Source organism: Chlorocebus sabaeus, chromosome 9, assembly GCF_047675955.1.
Source record: "Chlorocebus sabaeus isolate Y175 chromosome 9, mChlSab1.0.hap1, whole genome shotgun sequence".
NCBI lineage: Eukaryota > Metazoa > Chordata > Mammalia > Primates > Cercopithecidae > Chlorocebus > Chlorocebus sabaeus.
This window is the reverse complement of record NC_132912.1, coordinates 118,713,446-118,736,663: the sequence shown is the minus strand read 5'-3', so window position 1 is coordinate 118,736,663 and position 23,218 is coordinate 118,713,446. Positions and strand designations below refer to the sequence as shown.

At 43.4% G+C, this 23,218-nt stretch overlaps 1 protein-coding gene across 6 annotated transcripts in view; it reads left to right on the top strand.

Moving 5' to 3' along the window:
• The window catches only part of GFRA1 (GDNF family receptor alpha 1), a 219,338-nt gene extending 199,016 nt beyond the window's left edge, over positions 1 to 20,322 (top strand). For all 6 annotated transcript variants that reach the window (XM_007964180.3, XM_007964182.3, XM_007964179.3 and 3 more), the window contains 2 exons: positions 11,539 to 11,592; positions 12,753 to 20,322. In XM_007964180.3, coding sequence (XP_007962371.1) covers positions 11,539 to 11,592; positions 12,753 to 12,905 — 207 coding nt within the window. In that variant the 3' untranslated portion in view covers positions 12,906 to 20,322. The remainder of the gene's footprint in view (positions 1 to 11,538; positions 11,593 to 12,752) is intronic.
• Positions 20,323 to 23,218: the final 2,896 nt, after the last annotated feature.

Below are 23,218 nucleotides of genomic sequence, written 5' to 3'. Positions count from 1 at the left end.
GAAAAATAGCTTTTATCAAAATCTATTGCACACCTTTAATGAACCCAGCTGTCACCTTTTCAACAAAGGCAGGTCATGGGATCTATTTTTCTCTGCAGCAATGTAGCCAGATGCCCTCTCAATTAAGCACACAGTGCGGTATCTCTAAATTATAATTTTTCTCTTTTTAAAAACTCTTTTATCCCTAATCTCCTATAGCTAGAATAAGCCTATTTTCCAAGCACTAGGTGAACACTGGTGAGGCCAGGAGAACTCCAGCTTAAACAGGCAATAAATTGGTTCTCTCCAGAGAAGATTTTCATTTTACAGATGGCCTGTTGATCACACTGCCTGAACCCCAGCTCCTAACTCTTACAAAGTCTCTTATGAATGCCTCCAAATAACTCATAGTTTACTATTCTATAAAGTGAATAGCAGAAAGGCAGCCCTACCTGATCATTTAATTATATATTCTCGTTCCTAGTAATACAAGTGTTATCATATATTATAGCATCTGGGAGAAGGCATGATCTCATTGTCATTGGAATTATAGTTCGTGTTATTTATATTTCTGGAATTTGCCATGGGTATATTTTCAGGCAACAAAAGCCAGTGAAAGAGGTGGCCCAGGGATACAAACACAGTTATCACATAGCTTAGGGCGCACATCATGGGGAATTAGGTCCCAGGACCCTTGGATACAGTGTGATTATTGAGTGAACCAGCTCTGGCTCAGAGCCTGTGTCTGCTACACAGAAATGGAAAAGGTCAAAGGAAGTCCCATGTGGCTGGGCTGTTTCCTGTCTCTCTGAGGTGCAGTCTGGTGACCCGGGGTTCACAGCCCATTACCACTCTACTATAAGCAGTGGTACCTTTGTGTGAACAAAGGGCAGGCTGATTTTGAACTCTCCACCTGGTAAATACTTTGAGAAGAGGTCACCTGCAGTGCCCAGAACCCCTTTGTTCTATCACCCTGAAATGACACAGGCTTCCTTTTTTCTGTTTCTCATTCAGTTCTGTAGTCGTCTGACCCATCTTTGTCAGCTTGGCTCCAGGCTGTTTCTGTGGAAATTTGGTGTTCCTCGGGAACAATGTAAAGCTGTCCGTGCCTGTCATTTGGATATCTTTTGGCAGGTTTCAGTCATCTCAGCAAAGATGCCACAACTGGAAGACATTCTTGCTGCCTACAGACAGGCATTAGCTCTGCTGTTGTCTCCTCTCACTGCTGGCCCCAGAACAGCCCAGTACTATGTTATAGTACCCCAGTACTATGTTAGTACTATGTAATGGACAGCATTTAGTGATTTTGTGTTCCCATGGAGAATGGAGGCAATACCATCCTTTGTTTTGCTCCAGTCCAACACTCACTTTAAGATAATAGAGCTCAAGCAAACTACAGCATCAATTGTACTGATGCCTGACAAGTGATCATGCAAAGAAGTACAGGGTGGTTAGTTTCCAATGTTGATTTTTTTAAGAAAAGGAGGCTGTTGTACTTAGGAGAAGATACTGAAGGGCCAGGCCTCTTGCTACAATAAAATTCAAACCCTCTACGGGCTAAGATGGAGAGTAGCTTAATCTCTTTGGTCCTTGGATTTATCACCTAAAATATGAGAATGATAAATGCTACTGCCTAGGAGTGTTATAATTATTAAACAAATTAAAATCCTTCATCACAGTAACTCAGCCTCCAGGACAGTAACTATTTATACCATTATTTTATTCTCTTGGGTGGTCTTTGCTGATGATGACATAGGTGGAGCCCGTGCTGAGGTGGCATCCAGTGACCTTTACCCCAAAATTCATCTGAGAAGTGAACTTGAGCATCATATATGTGTGCTACCTTGCAAAAATTGACCAATTATTTGATCACCAATTATTTGATCACCCATTTATGATGTCTCCTCGTAAGCACTTTTTTTTTTTTAAACCACTATTCTCAAAAAATGAGAAAGACTTAGAGAGGGTATGGGAAGACAAGGTCCTCCTCAGTGCATTATGGGAAAAGCCATTAGGCCACCTGCACCTGTGGTCCAGAGGGCAGTGAGGCCAGCCCATCAGAAGGACAGTAATTCAGCCCTTGGACAATTGCTTAACCCAATTGCTGGGTAATAAACATGCTTAATAAAAAGGAATAGGACGTCTGCACCGTCTTAGCTATAAATATGCTTCTTGTTCTGGGTAACCTGTGAGAATACCTCTGAGCACACTTAGATCACATACTATAAATAAATCCAATTTCTTATATCCCCTACTGACCTTTTATCCTTAGGACTTCCAGCCAACCATGTTCCCCTGAATAATAGGTTCTGCCTGTTCTTGAACCATGGAACTCCCTTATGTGGAAGCAAACAACCCTGGTTCTCTTATTGGGTAAAATTCAACTAAGAGCATCCCTCCTTTCTGCCCCTTATATTTCAAACCCAAGGAAATGAGACTGTCTAGAGAGAAAACTCAAGACGGTAGACATTGAGTTGACATTTTGGGAGTTTTCCCCAGGGTGGCTGTCCCCTGCCTGCCCCTCCGCTGCAGGGACCTCAGAGAGGCACTCACCACTGGCGTCTTGGAGGAGCAGAAGCCTCCTGGCCTGGCTTGACCTCTGCCTTCCTACAGAAACTGCATTTGCAGAAGTTGCTCCTGGTTTCTGGGATGAAGCTTGGGAGGACACCCTTGGGCTCTGTATTCCTTTTCAGACTCTGTTGATTCTGCGCTGCCTGAGCTGTCTCTGTCCATGCTGGCTGTGTGAGCCTGGGCTTATGACTGTACCTCTCAGAACCTTCCTTAGCTGTCACCAGGATAATGAGCTGTTTCTGAGGGTTGATGTAAGATCTGGGAGATAATGAACAGTGTATCTAGCATGGAGTCAATACGCATTGATTTTTAGAGTCAGAGTGACTGGGTTCAAATCTCAGCACAGCCTCTTCAAGCTGTGGAAACCTGAGCAAGTTATCACCTCTCGGAACCCCTGTTCCTGACCCATGTAAAAGGGGAGTGCCCCCCTCAGAAAGAAAGTTGTTTCAGTGATGGGTGTATTTGGTAAAAGGCAGATGGGATCATCATCAGTGAAGGCTGTTTGTGATAGTAATGATCACAGTCATCATCACTATTCATCTACTTGGTTTTCCTATACTTTCGAGAATATTTTTCTCTAAAAGCACATATTCTAAAAAATGTTTAAAGGTTTTTTGCTTTTACCTTGTTTTTTTGCAACACCAACCATGTTCCATCTTCTGAACCAGAGGATGAACAAAAGCCCCTGGTCCGTTATGTCTCCAAACCGTGGTGTTTTATATCAAACCTTAGTTACCACCATAAGTCACAGAGCCATTACGGGGCCGCACTCAGCTGCACATAAATGCACAGGAGAATGAGAGCCTTAATAAATATTATCTGATGGTGATGAGGATGCGTGTCTGATGAGATAGGCTTCATGCACTTCTCATCAGGGACAACAATGAATCTTTTCTGTTGCTCTTGCACATTTGCATTCCCAACTGCACATTCTGAGAAAACAAATGTTTCATTTTAGGGCCGTCCCTCCTAGTTGCTTCATACCATTAATGCTGAATGTTCGCTATACAAAACAGCCATCCTCACCCCAAACCACAACGTCTTCAAAATGTCTTTCACACATTTTTGTCATTATCTTGTTAATTGCACATAATTTTCTAAAATAGAGCTCATAATTGCTTCTTGTCTGAATATTTTACTAATCAAGCAAGTTAACCATGAATGAAAACAAACAGTTCTCTAATGTTTTTCTGCAACCTGTGTTTGCCCCAGCGTGGGTAAAAGCAAAAGAGATGTAAGGTGATCCTGTGAAGGTATGAAAAGAAGAAGTAAGCCCAGCCAGGGCCCCCTGTGAAGCTCCATGCTGTAGACAGAGTCTGCACGCAGCACTCCTTGCCATCTTGCCATTAGTGTTAAATTACAAGTGCAAAGCTGCAGGCATCCTTTTATGGTGCGCTGGAGACTGACAGGGAAGCCCGAGGGAATGCTTAGCTAATGGAGGACTGTTGATATATCTTACTGGACTGTGTCTCTTTCATTGCATTCATTTTCAAATCTGAGGAATCACAGATGATCACAAGCCGGTTCTCTTCAATACAGTGTTCACAAGCCCAATTAGTGTGAGGTTTTGCATTTTTCCCACTTTTGCCTTGATCAAAGAATGACCATCAACCACAGAGAGGCTAAGAGAAACTTGAATTTTGAAACGACTTCCATCTAGAGTATCACATTAGATTTTCGCAACCCTGTGATTTAGACAGTAAGGCAGGAATGATTGGAATCATGGATGATGGTTGGAAAGCTAGGACTAGGAACCTTGTAACCTGTGGGGTTTTTGTTTTTGTTTTTTTTTTTTTTTTTTTTTTTTTTTTGTGGTGACGAGTCTCTCTCTATCACCCAGACTGGAGTGCAGTGGTGCGATCTCAACTCACTGCAACTTCCGCCTCCTGGAGTCAAGCAATTCTCCTGCCTCAGCCTCCTAAGTAGCTGGGATTACAGGTGCATGCCACCATGCCCAGCTAATTTTTTATATTTTTAGTAGAGATGTATTTTTAGTAGAGATGGGTTTTCACCATGCTGGCCAGGCTGGTCTCGAACTCCTGACCTCATGATCCACCCGCCTTGGACTTCCAAAGTGCTGGGATTACAGGCGTGAGCCACCACGCCTGGCCAGCCTGTGCTCTTTTTACCATACCATATCAATCAAGCCAGTACCAGGACCAACTTCTAAATTGTAGCAGAAGTTCTCTTAACTGACACTCATTTAGCCAGCTCACCATAGAAGCCAACCTGTCCCTTCCCCTGCAGACATACTGGCTACTGCACAAGACTCACTGCACAGGCCACACTAGCAGGCTTCGCTGCTTCTGCCCACAAGTGCCCCTCACTCTCTCCAGTTGGGATGCAGGCTTAACAAGCATCAACTGTATTTGTTCTTATGCCCTTTTGTGCTGGTTGTAGTTGGTATTTTTGCTTACATCATTTGCGAAATATTACATAAATCACTGAAATAGGAGCCCAAAAAAAGGGCAATCGCTTCAATGCACACTAAGTTGAATATATCTGAAAAGGCAAATTCCTTAACAAAAAAAAAATTAAAAAAAAAGCCTTTGGATTAGGTGTGGGTGAGATGACTATAAAGGACCGAGTGCAATTATAAAAACACAGGAATATTGTGTACTGAGATTCTTCTGCGAGTGTCAAACATCACTCCTGTTTTAAGGAAACTGCCACCGGGAACTGTAGACCAGGAATTATGGACGTGACTTATGCAAAACATAAGCCAGGGAACTCCAATCAATAGACTCTTTAAAAACAAAATAGAATAGGTGGTCCTGGTCGCATAATCCAAAAATCAGTAAAGGAATGATATTTAGATGTTAAAGTTTCATATAGATATACCATTTCTAAGTGATTTTATTCTCTCATTTAATTTCCCAATTGACTACCTAGGGGCCCAGTCCCCAATCAGGTCAAAGAACAGGGTTTCTGATCTAGGCTTGGCACTAAGCTCAAACTAAATTGCACGGTTCAACTCTGACTGTCCCATTGGTGCCAGGAATCTAAGACCTTTGCAACTAGAGCCTGTCTGTCAGCTTCAAGGCTAGGATCCCCACACCCAAACACACACATCTGGAATCTGGCTTTATTTCAACTCGCTAGGCACCCTTTATTGGAGGCTTCACCTAAACGTAGCCCAACCTGTCTGAGCTATGTCTCCTCTGAGTAAGAAAGTATGACTGCAGGTCCCTCATCCTGTGACTCGACCTGCCCAGACTAACGAAACTTGGCACCCCTGAGCCTTCCTGAAACTTGTGCTGAGTGAAATATCTTTACAAGGCCTTCTAAGAGCTTAATGTAATGAAAGCCTCTGGCTGAGGTTCAGGCGACAGAAAGACAAAGCATCTTCGGGGGGAGCAGGTAGAGGAGACCAGACAGTCCAAGGGTCAGTGGTAGAAGAGCCACCCAGGGCTACGCCAGCCCCCTCTCAGAAGCACGCTTGCCCAAACTCATCCTGGCTGCCCTCACAGCCCCTGGTTTTCTTCCTGGCCTGGGCCAGGGTCCGTGGGGCTTGGCAGAATTCAGCTTGGAGGAAATGAATCCCTTCCTTGCTGAGCTCAGGCTCTGGAAGAAAAACACCCAAGCCCACAGGCTCAGAGCAGGCTTTATTTATGTGTCCACTTGTTTTACGCAGCTGACTTTACTGGACATTATTCAGACCAGTGGTTGCAAGTGATTGTTACCAAGTTTGTAGGAAAAGCAAACCTCCAGGAAGGTGAGTTTCAAAATAGACAGTGCCAGACATTTTAGAAAGGCTGGCCAACTGCTTGGGACCAGACCAGCAATAAAACTTCTCCCAGCAATCCCAGACGTCAATAGGCAAAATCCAAAAGCCAAAAAAAAAAAAGGCTCCAGACCACTGGGTGGGCCACCATTACTTAGCTTGGATTCACTGGCAAGGAGCTTCTTTTTTGTGTCTTCTTTGTATGTACAGAAATTAATTTGGGCAAATTGGTATCAGGTACACAATTGTTATATAGTATTACCTATTGAAGTCTATAAGCAGGTGAGTCTATCTGACTAAAATACAATGTGAATGATGCTTACTTGGTAGCCAGTTCCTCTGCTCAGTTAACCTCAATTAAGTACATACTCTTCTTTCCATGGCTTGTCTTACAAGGGAGCATAAAATATGTAGACTTAAACTGAGAAATGGCTTTGAGTTCTGGACTTCTGCTTCTGGACTGTTGTGTGAAAAACTCATACAGTGGTTTTCCCTAGCAAAGGCCCAGTTTGTGCTGCAGAAGAGCCTCGTATGCTAATAAACGGGTATTGACAAGTGTGATAGATGCAGCTAGGTACTTAGTGAGTGCTGGAGAGCAAAGTTGATTGCATTTTACAGTCTGTGTATTTCTCTGTTTATTGCTTGTATTCTGTCATTAAGCAAACAGGTTCCTAATATAGCAAATCTCTCTAATCAGTAAAGCAAGGAAGAAAAGAACCAGAGCATCATTAATTATGACTATCTGGCTGCAGACTGGACAGTCTGTTGCTATTGGATTGGGCAACTTCCCCTGGTTTTATTTTCTGGAGGTAGAGCAGAAACTGGCTTTTCTTATGCGTGGAGGAGAACAGAGAAATGTTCCATGCCCTGCTGGCTGACAGCTGCCTAAAATCCGGAGATTAAACACTGGCTTCTCTACAGAAATGGAGTCCTGGGGCAGCAAAGGCCAAGCTCCGGGCGAGTGCGCTTTTAAGCCTCCAATTCCATAATCAGAGTGAGCATGCTGCTCACAAGCCTGACCTGTCCCCAGAGCTTGGGGAGAGCCTGCTGTGGGCAGAACCCGCGTGGGGACTGGACTGAGAGCTATAAATGATGTGTGCATCTCTGCGTTCTGCACAGGAAAGCTGCTGGCACCACGGCAGGCTTTCCAAATGCTAATCACTGGGGTAAAAAGCAGGAGAGGCACTGCTCTGACTCCAGGTAACAGAGGTTAACAGCATCTAATGCATTTATTAACCCTCTGGTGCCAGGGACTGGCGAGGTCTGGCCCCCCACAATTACAGTGCCCTGGAAATTCATTTATGCGACGTCCCTGGACTTGGGGATTACCACCAGTGACACTTTTATAATATGAGAGCAACGGCTGCTGGAGAGACAAGGCTTCACGTGCCTAAAGAATAGGTTTCCCTGGTTTTCCAGAATGTAGGAAAGGCGCTTGGTTTGGGGACAGGCTTCTCTAGTATGATTTTCATCTTCCCGTTCTCAAGATGAAAACCTCAAGGTGTGCTGTATTTCGGTGGTGGTGTTTTCCCCAACTCAGAGTCAGGCAGCTTCCCCTAAACCTTATAGCTCTAAATTAGAGTTAAGAAACACCCTTTCTTAAAAAGGATTAAATAATTCATTTTTCAACATACTGTAAGAATAGTTCAAATAGATTTTTTGAAAAATGAAATGCATCTTCTCTTCTTCATCTCTTGTTAAAAGGCATATCGTGTTAAAACCACAAACTGTAAGGCATGGTGTCTGCATAGGTACCGCCTGGCTGAGCTCTTTGTCGGCTTTCTGCATTTCTCATAATCATCAGGGCTGTGAGGCTCACGGAAGGGCCCCTGAACACTGTGCCAGCCCTTCTATTACTGCACCCTTCATTTTACCAGTGTGTAACTCAGGGATAAAAGGTGCGCTTCTAGTTTCTAATTTACCTTATACCTTACAAAGTCTCAGGAGTTTGGGGTTTATTTTTTCCTTTTAATTTTCCTGGGATGTCCCACTTTGCAGCAACTGAAACAGCATTTAAAGTGTGTAAGTACTTTTTTTGTGATAGTTGAAAGCGGAGGATGCCCTGTAATTTCATCTGTTTGCATTTATCATACCCGACTAGCAAGACAGTGATAGCTTGATGATGTTTTCAGAAATGCTGGGGATGAAAGCCTTTAAAATGTGGAAATAACAGGTTTCTCAGGCTTCCAAAGTGGGTTTTAAGATGCAGATTTTCTTAAGTAGACTCTGGATCTGCAGAGGTAGATTTCTGGCCCTCAGTGGTCACAGGAAGTTCACACTGCATACAGGACTCATAAGCATGCAACTAGCCAGAAGTTCACAGGTCTGCATCCCAGGCTGTGACCCTCTCTCAGCAGCAGGCCCACTGTGAGAGGTCCTGAACTCTCAGCCTGTTGTCTGTTGTCGACCCCATCCAGCCTAGACAGCCAGCACACTCTGGCCCTCAGCTCATTTAGTGTAAGATTTAAAGAGATCTCAAACCTATATGCAATCCTTTGATTCTGCTAATCAGACTCACAGAGCTGACAGTGGCCCGTGCCAGGTTTAGGTGGAACTCCAGAGCCTCTCTGCTCAGCCTCTACTGCTGTAGGGCTTTCCTCTGCACCCAGACCGCTCTGTAGGAAGCTTGTTAACACACAATGTAAGCAGAGTCTCTAGAGTCCTGTGTGTGGACTGCTAAGTCTCTAGAGTGCTGAGTGCCTCTGTGGGTTGTAAAGATGTTTAACGAGAGAGAAGGCGTTTTCTCAGAGTATCCCCTGTAGGAATGTGGCTGCACATTCTTACTTGGACTCATCAGTTCCCCCAGTTATGCCAATCGAATGGTCTTCCAGGCAAGATGAGCCTGAGAGGTGCTGCTTCCAGCTTTAGCCAATGGGACTCCATGGAGACAAGGCCAGAAACTGACCTTTTCCTTTATACAGAGGCCAATGGGGTACCCGCTTTGGGGGAACAAGAACTTAGAGACTGCACAGACTTGGAGCTGATCTAAATGCATTTTCCTGTGTAATTGAAGTTATGCCTGCCATTTCCAGATAGAAGACAAGACCCTCGGAGTTTACACCTGTGCGCGTCTCCCTGGTTGAAAGCTTATAAATTCTGAATGTAGTGTGAAACCCTCCGTGACTAATGAGGGTCAGAAATCTACCTATGCAGGCAGAGTCCACTTAAGAAAACCTGTTAAGATAGAGGCCTTTTCTAGTCCATTGATGAAAGCCCCTTTCTAATCATTTAATAACGGTAGGATTATACTCCTGCAGTATAGCTAATGAGTGTCACAGATTGAGTATACAATGAATAAAACACTGTCTGCGAGTGCTAATCATACCTAACAAAGTAGGAAGGAGGCCTTCCCAGCCCTTGGAACTCTTAGAAGCTACTGTGGTCTAGGACACTGAGGTGCAACTTAGCTGTGACCGCAAGCATAGAAAGAACTTGAGAGCACAATGCATCCCAGTCTAGAAATCACGCTGCCTCCCCTGTGCAATTCAGTAAATTTGTTAGTTATGCAAAGGCCCTTAGCAAGGGCTTATGTCTTTTGTAGATTATGGCCTAGAAAAGGCAGAATGTGATGTTTTAGGGCCATTTTGGTGTCTGGGCACAATTCCAAACTGGAACAGAAATAAAACATGTAAAGCACTACACATTACTCTCTGTAGGTGACAATGCAGTGGACCAGATTTGCTATTAATATAGATTAAAAGCAGGCTTTTGAATCAGATTCAATTCCTCTTCCAATTTCCCCTCTGATCTTCTTATACATAACATTTAGTGACCTTTGAACAGCCCAGGGATGCTTCACAGTGTCTTATTCTTGATGCTTGTTTAAAGGTTTCTATTTCATATTCACAGCTGGCATATGCAAATATAGGTAAAGATTATGATGCCTCCCAAGTAGCATTATGGTCAATAAATTACTCCTTGGGTGAACATGCTATCATTTTAGCTTAGCATGTCTTCCAGGAGTTGCAAAAGTCACAACGGGCAGCCTGCCAGTGCCAGCCATACAGAGCTGGTTGCCCAGGTCCTCCTTGATTCAAGTGTAATACTTAACCAGGGCTCAGCCCATTGACAAGTAAGCTCTCTGTCTGTCAGTGCCAAATGGCTCCTGTTGCTGGGGATGAGGGAGGAGCATTGTGGGAGTTCTTTGTGTGGATTTTGGGGAGAAACACTGTGATGCAGGAGGTAGCACATTTTCATTTAGGAACTGAAAAGACTGGGTTTGCATCGTGAGTCTGTAAGTAAATTGCTATGCGACCTTGAATTAGTCACTTAACTTCTCTGGGCTGTTTTCCTTTGTGAAATGAGAGGGTTGTACCAGAGTCAGTAGTTTTCACATGCATTTACACTGTCATTATTTGAGCAATGGGATGTTTCCTATGATGAAATTATCAGGTAGAAGCCCAGTGGAGGGTTGTTCCAGTTAAGGAGAAACAGGGAGCTCAGTGCCTTCACAGCCCAGTCCCCTTGCAACTGCTCGGGAAGCCATTTTCAAATGGCTACATTGAGGATCCGTAATGCTCTGCGTGATTCTCTGAGGATGCCCATCTGAAAGGGTCCCTGCCCTGTGCCTTAGCCCCTGATTCTGTGTGATCCTAAACAGTGACTAGTGAGTAGTTTCCTCATTAGAGAGGAGCCCCAAGAACTCAGGGACCAGGTCCTATTTTGTTCATCACCATATACCCAGCATTGGTAAACAGGTACTCAGTAAGGGTTTGTTGACTGGAGTAACAAATAAACAAACAAATGAACAAACAAGCAAGCCCAGGACGGCCTCTGTCTATATTACTCATAAATGCAGCTGTTTATTGCAATATTTTTACCTAGAAGGAGGTATTTCACAAAAATTAACTTTAAGAAATGAGGGATGACTTCAAAACGTTTTCTTTAGTAACCTAGTCCTGGGCTGCTCCTTCAGGAGCCACTCGGCTTTGAAATGGGGTAAGTCAGAATTGAGATGTGCCATGCCAGACACACCAGATTCTGAACACTTAGTATGGACAAAAAGAATGTAAAGTATCTTATTAATATTGAGTACATTTTGAAATGGTACTATATTGGGTTAAATAAAATATATTATTAAAATTAACTTCACCTGATATCTCTTTATTACATGGCTACTAGAAAATGTTCAATTATATATGGAGCGCACAGCTGTGTCTCACATATTTATCAGAGAGCATTGCCCTAGACAGCTGATTAATGGATCATCAGTAATTACTCTTCTATATTATGTTTGAGCATTTTTTTTTCTTGTCTCTCTCCAGGCACAGAAGCTAAAATCCAATGTGTCAGGCAATACACACCTCTGTATTTCCAATGTAAGTATGTTTCTTTTGGAGGCTTCCTGCATTTATAGAAACATAGCCTTTGGGCCCCTGGGGCAGGGTATCATATAAAGCATTCAAAGACAAGAAGATATCCAGTCCACAAGAAATCTAAGCCACCCTCCATGACCATCTGCCCTTTGAGCAAGGTGAAGACTTTGAATTCCAGTTCACAAAGTTGGAAGTAAGCCTGGGACCCGGGATCTTTGTCCCAGGATTAATACAAGTGTTCCAGGGCCCCGAGCCTCTCCGTAATCATAGTCATGGAAAATCATCCAGCACAGAGAAGATACATAGCAAATCTCACTGCTCACCAGATGTCCTCTATCTGTGGTGCCTCTGACCTCCACAGGCCCCCATGGGTAGATTAGAGCAGGTACATTACTCAATCCAGTTTACTGGTGAGGAGACCGATAATTCTGCTGTGTGTGGGCCCTGGTTCCTTGTGTAGGAGGTTGGCATTATGGGATTAAGCAGGTGCTGGTGACGGGGATGGAGGATTCTATCCTGAGGAAGGACAGCTGTGCTGGCTGGGAGTCCAGAAGCTGGAGTTCTGGTTTGGTTCTCCCAGCAATGAGCAAGCAAGCACTTGCTCTCTCCAATCCCATCTATAAAATCTGGGATTGAACTGGCTCGTCAGGGAGAGGCTGCTCTGCCTGTCTCCAGTGCTGTCTGTGACCCATCTCTACACAAACTGTCACTTGTTCAGGCAAGTTTCCTGAGATGACTCTGCTGTCCTCCTTCCCTGATGGGGAGAGACAGTGAGCATTCCTCTTCAGCCGGTGATAGGAGAAGGGTTCCGTGCTGCACGGCTAACAGTTACCTGTGCAACATGGAACCCTGGAGAGAGAGGTAAAGAATGGCAGGGGTACCTGAACTCAGATATCTTCCCCCAAAATGAATTTAATAATCCCTAACAGGAGAGCAAGCAGTAAGCATTGACCAATTTACCAAAAGTATCTGGTTCTAATCCAGATTCATGGTTTCTTCCCATAAAACTGCAAGTCAGTGAATTTGAGTCTCAGTGGTAAAATCTTGGTCAGCTTTGGTGAGTGGGTCAGCCAGTGGGGAGCTGGGGGGAGAGAGAATGTAAAGTATACTGTGGTAGAGAGAAGACATGCAGTGGATGATAATGAAACCATTCTTTCTTACAGGGTAATTATGAAAAAGAAGGTCTCGGTGCTTCCAGCCACATAACCACAAAATCAATGGCTGCTCCTCCAAGCTGCGGTCTGAGCCCACTGCTGGTTCTGGTGGTAACCGCTCTGTCCACCCTATTATCTTTATCTTTAGCAGAAACATCGTAGCTGCATTTAAAAAAAAATACAATATGGACATGTAAAAAGACAAAAACCAAGTTATCTGTTTCCTGTTCTCTTGTATAGCTGAAATTCCAGTTTTAGGAGCTCAGTTGAGAAACAGTTCCATCCAACTGGAACTTTTTTTTTTTTCTTTTAAGAAAGCTTCTTGTGATCCTTCGGGGCTTCTGTGAAAAACCTGACGCAGTGCTCCATTCCAAACTCAGAAGGCTTTGGGATATGCTGTATTTTAAAGGGACAGTTTGTAAATTGGGCTGTAAAGCAAACTGGGGCTGTGTTTTCGATGATGATGATGACGATGATGATGATGATTTTAACAGTTTTACTTCTGGCCTTTCCTAGCTAGAGAAGGAGTTAATATTTCTAAGGTAACTCCCATATCTCATCTAATGACATTGATTTCTAATGATATAAATTTCAACCTGACATTGATGCCAAGCTTTTTTGCCACAAAGAAGATTCTTATCAAGAGTGGGCTTTGTGGAAACAGCTGGTACTGATGTTCACCTTTCTATATGTACTAGCATTTCCATGCTGATGTTTATGTACTGTAAACAGTTCTGCACTCTTGTACAAAAGAAAAAACACCTGTCACATCTAAATATAATATCTGTCTTTTAGTCAAAATAGAGAGTGGGGAATGAGGGTGCCGAGTCAGTACCTCAATCCCTGAACAGCACTCTTCTAATCCTAAGCCTTACCTGAGTGAGAAGCCCTTTACCTAACAAGAGTCCAATATAGCTGAAACGTCGCTCTAATACTCTTTACACTTATGAGGTTATATGTAGAAAAAATTTTACTACTAAATGATTTCAACTATTGGCTTTCTATATTTTGAAAGTAATGATACTGTCTCATTTTTTTACTGATGGTTTAATACAAAATACACAGAGCTTGTTTCCCCTCATTAGTGTTCGCTCCGATATGAACTTCACAAATACAGCTCTTCAAAAGCAGACTCTGAGAAGCCTCGTGCTGTAGCAGAAAGTTCTGCATCACGTGACCGTGGACAGGCAGGCGGAAACAGAGCAGACAAGCATTGTCTTTTATTATTTCTTGAAGTGCAAGCATGCATACCTGTGGAGGGAACTGGTGGCTGCTTGTAAATGTTCTGCAGCATCTCATGGCATGCTTGTCATGATGCAATCCGGCACCTTGGTTTTCAGGTTATCTGACAAAGGCAGCTTTGATTGGGACACATGGGCATGGGCAGGTTGTCCTTTCTTTGGAAGCACATCCATGCTGGGATGCCCAGTTCTTTTCCTAAGGGTTGTCCTTACTCCTGACTGCAATGTCTTGGCCACTGTTTGGAGCAGTTTGGTCTGAAGGTCATTAAGGATCTGCTTGCATCTTGTTTTATGTCCTCCGTGACAGACTGCAGACCATGTTAGAAAAGAAGGAAGGTTTGTGGATCAACAGGGTTGACATTAGGTCTGGCGAGATGAGTTGGTTGGCACAGATCAGCAGGACAGGACCCTGGTGATAAGGCATCTGGCTTTGCTAACCACATATCATCTTCCATTATTCTCTTTCTTGACTAAGTAGACCCGAAAGTGCACTGTCAAAGTCTGGTTTAGATGGCGAGATTTTGAATCTACAGTGATCAAGTACTGGGGCCACTTTTCTCCAACATTAAGTAAAGAAGCAGAGATTCCACCTTGATAAAGTGCTGGGGAGCATTGGCTTTTTTCCCACCTTGGTAGAGAGATGGAGGAGGAAACCAGGGTGCACGTTTCTACAGATCCCCTTTTCCTGCTGGTGTTTGCCTCGTAAGATTAGTCAAATCACTAGGGGGAAGGGGAAATCTATGAAATCCAAGATAAAGGCATAGTCTTTTAGCTCTATTGGTGTTCAAGGTGCATTTGTGTCCAAATGTTAACACAAATGTACAGTACTCGGTACTGACTTTTTTCAGTTCAAAATGTTTTCAAGGGAAATTCAGCAGACACTCAACTGTATTTAATTAGTGAAAAATTCTATAAAGACTCTTACTTTGAATAAACACATTAAATGTGTCAAAATATTTGGAATGCCAGTTATCTATGAGCGCATAGCTCTTACAGAGCATATTTTGTTTTCATTAAGTTATCTCTGTGTATCTACACTGGACTAATTGCATAGGGATCTGATTCTATGTGATCCACTGTAGAAAACTATTGATTACTTCTGCAGTAACAGCAGCTCTAATTAGCTTCAGATGACCAAAGAGGAAATGGGAGTTTCAGTGCTAACAAGGGCAGCCTTCATTGAAGAATGCATGGGTAGGCAACATATAAATTAAATTTTGAAAAGCCTCATCTGTCACCAACAAAGATCTCATTTTTCTTCAGTGATAAAAGCATATTCAAGTTATCAAATCCTCAATTTGAAAATCAGTTGCTGATTAAATAAATAGGGGGAAGCATCTTGTTCAGGGACAACACGTTGGAGAGATTCTTATCAAAGCAAGCCAAGCAAGGTTTCTGCCATTCAGTGTGATCTTAGTTTGAAACAGTGACCCTCAAACACCACCATTTGCCCCAGAACTGGAGCACAATGATTTAAATCATTTACCTGTCTCACTTCTTCTTGGCATGCTTAAAAGCAAACATGATTCACTACTTCCTGTCCTTCAGTCCGGGCATTTGGGGTACCAGTAAAGACAAGGGTTATCTGCTGAGGTTTGGGTGTCTTGCAGGAAGTATGTCATTGCAGTTAATTTTGATGAAATGAAACAGTAACGAGGGTCCATGCAGCCCATGACTCCCTGATTACATCTAGCCATGCCCTACTTATTTCAGAAAGAAAGAGAGGGGGTATAAAGGCAGTATTGCCACACTGATTGAAGCACATTCATTCCACTTTGATGTTGAATATTTTTGACCGATAAATGCTTGAGTATCTATCTTTTTAATAGAGCACATGAAGGAAGAAGCGCACAACATAGAGAAGGAATTCAGAATGCCAATTACATATTTATTTTTCCATACCTGATTTTTTCAAGTCTCTAATAAAAAAAGTGTAAGTTGAGATTAACATAGGTGATTTTTCGTGAAGTATAGCAAATGATCTAGAATGTGATGAGTGTGATTTCCATTTCATTATTTTTTAAACACACTCTTTTGCTGTAGTAAGAATGTCTTAGAAGTTGTGTCTTCGAGTTACTCAAACACCAGACAGGGCTCCTCCAGAGCTGCCCCAGCCTTTGATTTGGTCCGTATTCAGACACTTCCTATCTTGCATACACTCTGAGGATGGGCTGCTTCTAGCTGCTGCCCGTGTCCCTCTTGCCTTCTTGTCTCTAAATCAGACACTCGCAAGCACTCCATCTGCTGTACTAGGAGAGTGGGAGAGCCAAAGCATTTTGGAGTCCGTGTAAAGTGCCTGGGAAAAGAGATGTAAGAGCAGTGGGAGTTTATATAATTAGCAAATTCTTTTCTCAGAATTCAGCAGAAATGTATTTCTGTTGTTATTATTTACAAAATTGTGGCCTCAGAGGAGCTGTCTTTTGGAAAATAAGTTTTCATTCATGCAGTTAGACATGCACGATGTATTTGAATCAATAAACTGCAGACCAGAAAAGGGCTGCTTAAATGAATTCACATGTTCTAATTCTCTTTTGAGGCTGTTGATGATCTCCTGGATTCATAACCCCATGATCTGTGTTGCTTTTGCCTCTGCTCTTTGATAAAGCAAATCAGACTGTGTGACACCCATCTTTTCAAGAACAACCTAAAAGCGATGACAACAGGCAGGAGTGAATCACCACTGGCCTAGGCACAGTGACAGCAGAAGGCCCATCTGAGCTTGGAGAGTTGGAGCGATAAGGCAAAATCAAGGTGCAACAGTGGGCCATGCTCGAAGGGTGAATGGATCAGAGTCCGCTGATGTTCCTTACTGATCAGAATAGGAACCTTCTAACAGAACAACCAGAGTTCCTTGAATCAGGCAGAAGTTATTTAGAGACAGGAAGCCAGAGCTAATAATAATATCCGAATGACAGAGGAAGGAATTTCTTATTAGAAATTCTAAAATAAAACAAGTGGGGATTTGGTTGGATACGCTTAGAAGCTACATTTTTCTCTCATCCCTAAGATAGATATCTCAAGTGTATATCTGACACCTCTTGACTTTGACACAGCCCTGCTTCTCAAGTGATCATTTCAGTCTGTTGTCTAGAATTCTTTGTAAGGGCTGGACCTCTGAAAAAGATTCTCACTGCAGAGGCCTTAAATCTGTGGTTTTTTGCCAATCCCTCCTTCCTGGGATGTATTCTGTAGGACATTTCATTTGTATCAGGATATTGGCTGATTCAGCTCTCTTTCATCGTTATTATTCAGGCCTCCCTCCACCACTTTGTTCTTTATTGCCTAAGTATTGCCCTCCCCAATTCTTCATCGTAATCGCTCTAAATTTAGTTCGACCCAAATTAATTTCTGTTCCAACAGATATCTTATAAGACAGAGAAGCCTCTCTCAGGAGCCAGATGATCTGAAGATGATGCTAATCCCCAAATACGAAGTTCCTCCAGCTAACTCTCCTCTGAGCTCTCTCTTCTTAGCTTTGGGATTGGGGATGGTCTTATCCTTGCCAGGAATCCCTTTGTTGCTCCCAGTGTCTCTGATGAGCTTCTCCTCCCTCCCAGAGACCATGCAGGGCTGGTTTTCAGCAGAATGTGCCACCTGCACTTCTGATTGTTCTGAGACCCAGCCCAGAGGGGTGGAGAAGGCGCACAAACCCTATTCCAATAAACTGCCTGCAGAGAACCACAGCCTGCTAATAGTCGTTGAGGTCTCAGCCCCCTAAGGTCTCCAAGCTCATTTGACCAGCGCAGCTGCGACTTCGGCTGTCTGCCTCTGGCAGGTGCCAATATCAGCATCTTGTCCCACTGCCATGGGGAGTTAATTTTTGCTCCAGGGCAGCTGCCAAGCCCAGCACCGGCATCGATAGAAGGTTTGCTCTGATTTTCTTCTCTTCGTCTCAGGCTAGGCTTTCTTACCAATCCCCAATTTTGTTTTGTAGGGTGCCAGGAGACTGGCCAGTGATCTTTAGCCTCTTCCTTAGTTTGAACATCTCTTGCTGCTCACACCCAGGCTTCTTCGGCAGAAAGCATGACCCATAGTAGGTACTCAGAAACTGGTTAAATGAAAAACCTTGACATTTAAAGGCTTTATTCTGTCATACAGTAGCAAGAACTGGCCTATTGGCATCATATTCCTGGCATTGGGCTGTATTGACCCTGAACGTGTCCTCCTGAGGTTTTTGAGGGTGACCTGGGAGAAACGGTCTGAGAAAGCATTGGGATCCAAGTGACTTTAAATCTGCCCAGGGCATTTCCTGCTGAGAGGTGAGAAACTAACATCTTTCCCAGCAGGCTCACATCTGCCAGAAAGGACAGAGTCCAAAATGGGGGTAGACTTTGTGGAAAATTCGCCAGTTAGTCCGCTGAGATTTTAATCTGCCTCAAGCACAGGATGCTGACAAGAAAGGTAGACCACTCCCCCGATCCCAGACGAATCCCAGGGATGACAACTTCTCCATCAGTATCCTGAGAAGCAACATCAAATGCTTATCAAGTCAGCACATTCATTGAGTACTCTGACGGAATGAACTAGCATTTGGAGCTGAACTTGAGAACACAGGGCCCTCTGACAGCAGCTTAGGGAAACACCCATCCCTTCCAGATTGGCAGAATCCTTCCATTTCACATCCTTCGGAGACGCTGTATTCTCTTTACAAATCATTCACGAAACTTAGACTCAGTCTCCCAGGGGGTGAGTCCTGCGCCATGTGCAAACAATGACAAATCCAGCTCTTCCATGATGGAGAAGGCAAACACACCCACCTTCATCCTGAGCCTAAAAGGGCACGTCGGAGCACTTAGGCGGCCACTCGTCTGGGCCTCAGAGGGCCATGAGCTTGGCCAGGTAGGCACAGCGGTGGGGAAATCACAACTGTCAGGTACCGGCCATGGTGCAGGTGGGAACAGGAGATGCCAGAGCTGCTTTAGCTGAGGAAAACAAACAATCAGCAGTGCTCAAAGGAGCAAAACTTCGAATGTGCACATTGACCCCTGATACTTGCAAGCATAGCACAGATCCTAAGACTAGAGTGAAGTGGGAAGAAGAATTAGAAAATCCAGTGGATGTCCTGAATATAGGGAACCAGGGCTGCTGAAAATCAGTAAAGGTTGATTACCTGGGGCCAGACCAGGTGACTGTGGCAGTGCAGGTGAAGGTACCCCGGGCCTTCTCAGTTCACTGGCTCATAAGGCTCCGCCAATAATGCGAGGTTCTCTCTCTTTCTCTCTCTCTCTCTATCTCTCTCTCACACACACACACACACACACACACAATGATTGGAGGGCTATATGATCCAGCATTATCTTCCTGGTGCGCCAAGCATGCTTGATCTGGAATTGTTTATTATTATTCTTATTATTTAGCTGTAGCTGACAGCATTTCTCAAATGTGGAGAAGGAGAATGGAAATTGCAGAACCAAATCAGTTTGCCCCACCATATTTGGCTGTGGTCTTACTGTCATTGGGCATTTCTGATGTGCTCTTCTGGATTCAGAAAGAGCTGATTGTCCTCCGAGGGTTGAAAAAACAGTTTCAGAAACCTGAATCCAGGGCCTTATAGTTCTCATGATCTATCTTCTTCTCCCTTCCCTCGCCCAAGGGAGTGGGGGAAAAACTTTTCACTGCAGAGTTTGCTTTAAAGAGTTTTCCCATCTTGCGTGCATTATCCCTTGATATTGAAATTATTTTCTCAGTTTAATCCAACTCCTGCTGAGAAGCTGTGTGAGATTTAGGTTGTGGGATTTTTTTCTTGTACTCTTTTGGATGGTGTTGCATTTTTCACTCTTAACCCGAGGGTATGTTTCAGCTTATGTTCGTTCTGTTTCATGCAGGTTTATAGTACGGTGGAGTAGAGAAGGTGGCTTCTGATTTTTAGGGTATTTTTAGAATTCCTTCCTGAGTGAGGGGTTCAGACACCCAATCTCCTCAGAACAGGGGTGAGGGGTTGACTGAGCTTTGTTGAGGAGCCTCCGGTTAGGCTTCGGGCACGTCTCCATGTTCTATTGTGTGTTTACTGAGCTTCCCACTGGTAGAAGATGACACATCTCTCTCATCGTCCTGTGTATCTGCTTTCCAGAGGACACTGGGACATTCTCCTGGGGTCACTCCCACACGGCTTCCTCACACAGCTGTTTTGCAACAGCCTTTATTGCCAACACCCGTGGAAGAACATCTCCTGTAGAAGTACAAGTTTTGCAATTTGGACTTTGGAAGTGGTTTTGTGATGTTTGAATTTTCTGTTAGCCTATTGCTCAAGCACTACAGAATGTACATAGTCCCTTTGGCCATCCTCCCACCCCAGAATATCCTAATAAACATTGTTTCCTTTTTTTAAAAAAAAAAAATCATTGTGGTGTCTTTTTCTTTTATCCCATTCACCGGAAAACGCTCTTGAAATCTGCAAACATGTAGAAATCCCCAGATCAAAACAATGGGTTTTCTTGACAGCAGGTCAGAAGGACTAAGTGTGGCTGCCACAAATACTTCCAGACCATGTTTCTGAACCTTGGTACTATTGACACTCAGGGCCAGATAATTATATTTTGGGTGGATGGGCTTGTCAAATCTTATACATTGTTGATGTTCGGCAGCACCCTTTGGTAGCCCCCCCATCTACACTTGTGGTCAAAGCTATCTCTAGACATTGCCAAGGGTCCTCTGAGCCTAGGCAAAATCATCCTTGCTTGAGAGCCACTATTTGAGAGTCAACCTTTTGCTCATATATGAGTGGCAAAAGGCAGCAGGGTATAGTGTAGGAGCCTGTGGGGGAGACAGCACTGGGCTTCACCCCACACCTGACATTTATATTATGTTCTCAAAATACAATGTTATAATTAGAGGATAGGGTTGGTGGATTCCTAGTTACCATATTTGTATTGGATGATTTCTATAGACTTATAAATAGTATTTTGATAAAAGATAAAGACTTAGAATGAGGTGGTGGTTCTTGTTTCCAGCATCCAGCTCAGTGCCTGGCCAAGAAGAATCACTTAACATCACAGGAGGCCATGAATTAGGATGGTGAAGGTGGCTGCGCAAAATATGACTCCCCTATTTCCCTGAGGAAGTTATCATCTTTGGCATCCTTATCACTGCCAGGAACTTTTAAGGCAAAATGTTAAGACATAAAACATAGTCATTAATATTGCCACTGTTGTTTGCTTCAGTATGCAACTAATAGTCCCTGAAACAGCAAGAAGACCTTGCTTACTCTAAGACAGGAGCCTGTATTTCACTTGGGATTCTGCAGGACACGCTTTTGTTCTCTTGTGGTTTTTCTTTTAGCTCGGCTTTCCTATTGTCTTGCTTCCTGGCTTTGCTTTCAAATGACCAAGTTTAGAATATGATTCCACAGAATCCCCACATTGGTTTGGATGAAAGATGTGTGTGAACATTTGGACCTTGGCCTGGTGTTTTAAAGGTATAACAAAAGCCTAGATTCCAGCAGCTCACCTGGCTCTGGGCTTCTCGGGACAGCTTTTGCAGAAATCCCCAAGTTCATTCCCGGAGAAATGAACCCCAGCTGTCAGCACAGATGGTGCAGGGCCCGTGGGGATGGGCAGGACTAGAACACTCCCAGAATCATCAAGCAGAAGTGGGAGACAGAGCCGCAGCGAGCACCCTGGGGACCTTCAAGGTCCTCCTACCCCCGTCCGTTCATATTCTAATCATCTTCGGAATGCAACCAAATCCCTGGGATGCAGGTGATAGAAAATTTAGGAGCTGGAACAAGAAATGACTAATAAAACCCTGAGAGAAATGCCAAGAAAGTGAATAAAATCTATGACAGAAACAAGATACAAGACTGCTTGTGTTTGGTGACATAAATAAAACATAAACGAGAACACAGTGATGCGAAGATATGAGCAGGGGTATCCATAAAAGTCCCATAAACTGGCAGTGCTGGATGCCCTGATGGGCTTTAGCCTCACAGAGATGTCTGCCATCCAGGCTGGTAGACAGAGAATTCGCCATATTTAAAAGATAAGGTGAGCGTTTGGCCTGGGTGGTTATATAAATAAGGACGATCTTTAAGAAAAAAGCAAAAACTGTATGACGATATGTATCAGAATTTAAAATCTACATCTCCTTTGAACCAACAATGTCACTGCAAGGAATTTACCCTTCATTCTTATACCGGGTGTCAAGACGCATGCAATACTACTTTTACCACAGAATAATTTGTAATAACAAACGACTTGAAACAACCTGAATGCCCATCAATAGTGAGCTGGTTAAAGAACTTATAGCACAGCTAGATGAGGGAATATTAAGCAACTATTTTGAAAAAGGAGACGTACATCCACTAAACCAAAAGGGGTCTATAGTGTGTTGAGTGAAATGGCAAGGTACAGGATGGTGAAAAATATTGTCCTATTTGTATAGAGTTTAAGAAGATAGATGGTAGACAAAAATTGATGATAGAGATAGATCATAGATAGATGATTGACAGAGAGCGGGATGATATACTCTACATCGATATAGGTAGACAGGTATAGATATCGGCAGGTATAGATAGATGATTGATAGATGGTAAATAGATGACAGCTAGATGTACGTAGATCAATAGATATATAGATGATACAGGTAGGCAATAGATGCTAGGTAGATAATAGATAAGTATAAATAACTATAAATAATAGATGATGGATAGATAATTGATGCAGATACAAATAGGTAGAGATAGAGATATTAATAGATGATAGATGATAAATTTCTATAGATAGGTAATTGACCATAAATAGATAGGTAGCTAGAAAGGTAATAGACAGACATGAATATTCCCTGGATATAGTTTTTACATAGGTTTTACTCTATCCATATATTATTTGTACCCATTGTTTTTAGAGAATAAAAAGTAAAGGAAGGACAAGCTGTGCAATTTCTGGAACCCAGCTCAGATTCTGAGCCTTGCTCTTTGGAGGAGAGAGGCTGACGCAGCCCTGACTCAGAGCGCTCCCAGGGCTCTGCAGAGTTCCCTACTGCAGTCAGCCAAGCCCTGCACAGCCCAAGAAGCAGTGAGTGGCTGCCCCCACCAGCACCTCCTGCAAGATTAATTGCTGCAATTTAGGGAAGAGGCACCTTAGGGGCACCTGCTGTGCATTGTGTTGTATAGGAGGGTTTTAAAATAACTCCTCTCCCTGTGGTTGACAACGTAAGGGTGAGTCATTTCCATGCAGGGCCTTCCCAGCCCAAGGGGAGGCTGGGTCAGCTCTTCCAAGAATGAACCCCACCCTGCAG